General features: G+C 41.1%; 2 protein-coding genes across 3 annotated transcripts in view; one reads left to right on the plus strand and one right to left on the minus strand.

Annotated features, from left to right (window-relative positions):
- The window catches only part of LOC116686444 (oocyte zinc finger protein XlCOF7.1-like), a 588,898-nt gene that overhangs the window by 328,957 nt on the left and 253,673 nt on the right, over positions 1–6,268 (plus strand). The window lies entirely within an intron of this gene.
- The window catches only part of LOC116686452 (gastrula zinc finger protein XlCGF57.1), a 9,392-nt gene continuing 6,855 nt past the window's right edge, over positions 3,732–6,268 (minus strand). Inside the window, exon 4 of one of the 2 annotated variants that reach the window (XM_032511474.1) lies at positions 3,732–6,268. This exon is cut by the window's right edge and continues 54 nt beyond it. In XM_032511474.1, the coding sequence (XP_032367365.1) occupies positions 4,968–6,268 (1,301 nt within the window). In that variant the 3' untranslated portion in view covers positions 3,732–4,967. The other variant, XM_032511475.1, reaches the window with a different exon arrangement.

Here is a 6,268-nt window from a genome sequence, read left to right on the forward strand (position 1 = left end):
ATGTGTGGTGACTGATGTAGTGCGGCCAGTCAAAACACGGTATTCCCATTTTTGGGCTCAATAAATATCTCTCTATCTATCTCTAAAGTTATTTAGATTTTTACAAAAGCATCTTTAAAATACACTGTCCTGAAAAAGCTGCATTTCTTTTATTTTGCTGAGTTTACGTATGTAAAGTTGTGTTATTTGGAGGTGTGGTTCTCTGGCGCTCACAGACAAAGCAGCGAGTCCAACGCCTCACCATGACGACCAGAGACGGGGTTCAACATTAAATAAATTCCTAACTCGTATATTCTAACATTATAATTTCATGTTTTTCTGTGTCGTCAGACTTGAAGCCGGATGTGTTTTGGAACAATGCTTTTTCTTTTTTTTTAACTTAGTGATTTATGAGTTTAGAACATACACTTTAATTGTAGTTGCGTTCTATTATCTAAACCGATAGATAATATATATGATATATATATTATGGTATATATATATATAATATAAATATATATATAATATGTGTATTATATAATGTGTGTAATATATAATTATATATATATATATTGTGTGTATATATATATATGTATATATGTATATATAGATATATGTGATATTTATGTATATATATTATATATAATGTTATATTGTAATATATATATACTATAGGTATTATATATGTATATATATATATGTAGATATTTTATATATATATAATATACACATATATATATATATGTGTGTTGTTATTATTATATATATATACATAATATATATATGTATGTATGTATATGTATATATATGTATATATTTGTATATATATATATGTATAATATAGTATATAATATAGTATATGTATAATATATGTATGTATATATATATTATATGTATATATATATGTATAATATATATATATTGTGGTATTATATATGTATATATAGATATGTATATATATATATGTGTAGATATATATATATTTATGTATATATTGTATATATGTAGATATATATATGTTATTATGTATATATGTATATATAGTATATATATATGTATATATATAAGTAGATATATTATGTATATATATATGTATATTATTATGTATATATATGTTATATATGATATATATAGATATATTATATATATTATATTAATATATATATATATATATATATACTTATATATATATAATATGTATATATATATGTATATATATGTTATATTATGTATATATATACATCTCACCCCCAAATATGCACCTCTCATCAACGCGTGAAGCCATCAGTGAAGACCATCAAGGTGTGGCTGCAGGAGCAGATCATCACTTCAGGAAGGTTTCTACACACAGACTGGAGTACGTTCACTCAAGCACCAGTGGCTCTCACACGGACATGACTGCTACACTCCTCTGTATGGATTATATAACACCACCATGACACTGTTACAACCCAGAAGCCAGACACACATCCCAAATCAGAAGCCATGGATGAACAGGAAAAGTGCGACTCCTATTGAAGAACGCAATACTGCCTTCAGATCAGGAGAGCACAGGCCTATAGCACATCCAGGGCAAATTGAAAAGGGGCATCAAAGAGGCCAAGTACTCTACAAAGCTGAAGATAGAGGGACACTTCTCACGCTGATCCTGCACGCATGTGAGGGCATTCAGGCCATCAGTGACTATAAACCCACTCACTCCACCCCCGTAGCCATGATGTCAACTTCTGAACGAGTTAATGATTTTATGCTCGCTTTGAAAGAGACAAAAGAGAGAGAAACTGCCACCAAGCTCAAACCCTCAGCTGACCACCCCCCCATCACACTCTCTCCAAGATGTCTGCAAGGCATGAGCAGGATCAGCACGACAAGGCTGCTGCGGAGGATAACTCCCTGGAGCGTATCAGGGCATGTGGAGGAGCAGCTCGCTGGAGTTTTACAGACAATTCTAACCTGTCTCTGCCCAAGCTGCTGTACCAACATGCTTTAAATGCACGTCCATTGTGCCAGTGCCAAAACACTCCAGCCCGAAGTGCCTTAACGACTACCGCCCTGTAGCACTCACACCCATCGTATGAAGTGCTTGAGGCGGCTGGTCCTGGCACACCTAAGGACTCGCTACCATCAAAATTGGACTAACAGTTCGCCTACCGTAGCAATAGGAGCACAGAGGATGCGGTTTCATGGCACTGCACTCTGTGCTCACATCTGGACAATAAGAACACTATTGCACGAATGACTGTTTGTTGACTTCAGCTCAGCATTCAACACGTCATCCCGGCTAAGTTAATAAGCCAAACTGGAGACCTGGGCATCAACACCTCCGTGCAATGGATTTTGGACTTCTACCAAACAGACCCAGAATGTCGATCAGGCTCCAACTGCTCCCGTCCATCACACTCAACACTGGTGTACCACAGGGCTGTGTGCTGAGCCGTTTCTCTACTCCCTCTTCACCTCCGACTGCAAGCCTGTGTACGAATCTAATTCCATCATCAAGTTTGCGGACGACATACGGTGATTGGTCTCATCAGCAACAACGATGAGACTGCCTACAGGGAAGAGATCCAGCACCTGGCCACATGGTGCACTGAAAATAACCAGCTCTCAACCCACCAAAACAAGGAGTCATCGTGGACTTCAGAAAGGAGCCAAGAGCACGCACGACACCATCCACATCGATGGAATGGCTGTTGAGCGTGTCTCCAGTTTCAAGTTTCTGGGGATCCACATCTCGGCGGAAATGTCCTGGTCAACCAACACCTCCTGCCTGGTCAAGAAGGCTCACGCGCTTTCTTCCTGAGGACACTGAGGAAGAACAGCTTTCCTCAACTATCTGGTGAACTTCTATCGCTGTGCAATAGAAAAGCATCCTGACAACTGTGCAACAGTGTGGTATGGGAGCTGTTCTGTTGCAGAGCGCAAGGCACTGCAGCGGGTGGTGAAAACCAGCGCCATCAACGGGACTCCAATGCCGCCATGAGCACATCCAGAGGAAACGCTGTCTGCATGAGCTCGCAGCATCTGAAGGACTCCTCTCACCAGCCCACAGGACGTTTTATCTCCTGCCCTCGGCAGGTTTCAGGGTCCCCGGACCAGGACCAGCACAACACAGAATATAAATATAAATGAGATACTAGGAAAAATATACATACATACATACAGTGTACATGAAACAATAATAAGAATAAAATATAAGAACAAATATTTGGATATATACAGGATGGGGAAACAAAATGTGCACCTGCTTAAATAATATGGTAAAATGTTAATAAACCAATTGTGCAGGCTGCAGTATTAGTGCAGTATAATATATAGTATATTGCAGTATTAGTATAGTATAATATATAGTATAGTGCAGTATTAGTGTAGTATAATATATAGTATAGTGCAGTATTAGTAGGTAGATATATGTATAGTGCAGTATTAGTGATAGTAAATAGTTAGTATAGTGCAGTAGTATTAGTGTAGTAAATATATAGTATAGTGCAGTATTAGTAAGTATATATACTATAGATAGTGCAAGAATATTAGTATAGTATAAATATATCGTATAGTGCAGTATTAGTATAGTATAATATATAGTATAGTGCAGTATTGTGGAGTAACAGGGTCTTATAGCACCCAGGGGTGACGTGTTAAAGAGTTTTATTGTGGTAGGAAGGACTTCCTGTAGCGGTCCGTGCGACATGAAGCTGTCGGAGTCTCTTAGAGAAGCTGCTCCTCGGTTGGACCAGTGGGGGGGGGGGGGGGGGGGGGGGCATCCAATGGTTTCCATGCTTGTTCAATGAACCATAAACATTTAATGAACATGCACCTGTTGAAGGGTCAAAAAGACAACAACAGCTGAGGCGGTCGGCCATTTTGGTCCCAGTTGGAAAATCTGGAAAGTCCAGGGTCCCCGCTAAACTGCGTAAATGTGCCTTAGGCGTCAAGGTGCAAGCAGGCATGAGGACAGCAATACATCGCAATGTCCCTACTGTGAGATGTCTAGGACAGAACTACAGGGACAGGAAAGGCAGCCGATCGTCCTCGCAGCGGCAGACCACGTGTACCAACACGTTGGATCAGGACATCTGAATATCACACCTATCTACTGTAGTACTGTAGTGAGATGTACTGTAGTACTTAATGAACTGGCCAGTCTGGTGCAGTACATGAGGAGATGTACTGTAGTACTTAATGAACTGGCCAGTCTGGTCCAGTACATGAGGAGGAGATCACACACAGCAAAGGGCCGCAGGTCGGAGTCGAAGCCGCTGCGTCGAGGAGTAATCCTTTAAACATGGACGGCCGATCTAACTGAGCTCTGGCCGCCCAGGTGGGAACATCTCTGCGTATGTTACGTAGTTTTTGGTTTGATGTACAACGTTTGATGACACAAAATATCAGCACATGAATCGATACAATAACCAGAGAAATTAAGTTACTAAAGTTATTGAACGCAGAGGTGACTCACTGACAGAAACCGCACTGATGCCGGCCTTTCTTCACACATGGATTTGTTTCCAAGTTTAAAGCTGACTGAGGTTCTCTGGTCTCCTTAGGGTCAGGATCAGTCATCAGTCTCAGGATCAGAAGAGGCTCCAGTCCCAGAGCAGCTTAATAGGTTTTTGCCACAGTGATTTCCCATTTCATTTACACAATGTGGATTGATCTTATGTTCATAGCCATTTAATTGCCTCCTTGACTCCCACCGTGGAGGCACGGGAGAGACGGGAGGGAAAGGAAGAGAGAGGCAACGAGTAAATGTGTTTTAGAGAGATGAGATGTTGTTTCCTCTGAATCGTCACATGACTACGTCAGCTGTTTGGGAGGAATTAGCAACTCGTTCAGCTGCACAGCTTCCACGAAGACTGCTCTCTGTATCCTCGATCAATCCTCCTCAATGCTCCCTCTTCGGGGACACAAATAAGAGCTTTGAGATGGCCTTCACCAAGGAGGGACAGAACGAGTTCCGGTTCAGCCGAGGAGCTATCAGATAAGTGTTATGAGATGCAGCCTGGGTCGCTGCTGGCTGGAGGCTCCGCCTCTCTGTTCTCCTCAGTTTGACTCTGATGAAGCTGTGACAGCTGACGACCAACACATTTGTGTCTCTTGATCTGTGAAGCCCAGGCAAATGTTTTATCACAAACACCGCAGCTGTAATTTTTCTCCCCTGTGTGGACTGTAATGTGTTGTGTCAGTTGTGCCCTCTGTATGAATCTTTTTCCGCACTCTGAGCAGCTGAAAGGTTTTTCTCCTGTGTGAGTCATCATATGTCTCTTCAGATCTGACTTGTGCCAACATCTTTTATCACACACTGAGCAGCCAAAAGGGATCTCTCCTGTATGGACGCTCATGTGTTTCAATAAACGTCCTCTCCATACAAAAGATTTCTCACAAACTGAGCAGCTGAACGGTTTCTCCCCTGTATGAGTCATCATGTGTTCTTGTAGATGTGCCTTACGGCCAAATCTTCTCCCACAATCAGAGCAGCTGAAAGCTTTCTCTCCTGTGTGAGTTATAATGTGTCTCTTCAGATGTGCGTTGGTGCCAAATGACTTCCCACACTCCGAGCAGCTAAATGGTTTCATACATCCTGAATCATGTTTCAGAGAGTTTAAAGCTGATTGAGGTTCTCTGGTTTCCTTCCAATCAGCACTGTCATCAGTCTCAGGTTCAGAAGAGTCTCCAGGCTGGTTTCCAGTCTCTAGTTGTAAATGTTGACCAACACACTGATGGATTTTGAGCTGTTGAGGCCAGGTGAATCTTTGGTCACAAAAACTGCAGACGTATTTCTTCTCTCCTGTGTGGAGGGCCATGTGTCTCTTAAGATTTCCACTTTCACGGAAAGCTTTATCACAGAATGAGCAGCTGTAAGGTTTCTCTCCTGTGTGAATTCTCATGTGACTCTGAAAATGACCTTTCCATGCAAAATGTCTTTTACAGACTGAGCAGCTGAATGGCTTCTCTCCTGTGTGGACTCGCATGTGTTTCTGTAAACTTCCATTCTCTGAAAAAGATTTTTTACAAACTGAGCAGCTGAAAGGTTTTTCTCCTGTATGACATTTCATGTGTCTATTTAGGCGTGTCCTGCGGCCAAATCTTTTCCCACACTCACAGCAGCTAAATGTTTTCTCACATCTTGAATCTTTTTCTTTGTCAGCACTGACAGGAACTTCCTTATGTTCCAGAGAATTTAAACATGTCAGACGTTTTGTGCTCTCCTTCCAGAAATCGCTATCGACACTATCATCAGTCTCTGATTGTAAAGGTGGATGTGAGTTCCTGGCTGGTTCTGGTCCTC

This window comes from Etheostoma spectabile, unplaced genomic scaffold, assembly GCF_008692095.1.
Source record: "Etheostoma spectabile isolate EspeVRDwgs_2016 unplaced genomic scaffold, UIUC_Espe_1.0 scaffold378, whole genome shotgun sequence".
Lineage (NCBI taxonomy): Eukaryota > Metazoa > Chordata > Actinopteri > Perciformes > Percidae > Etheostoma > Etheostoma spectabile.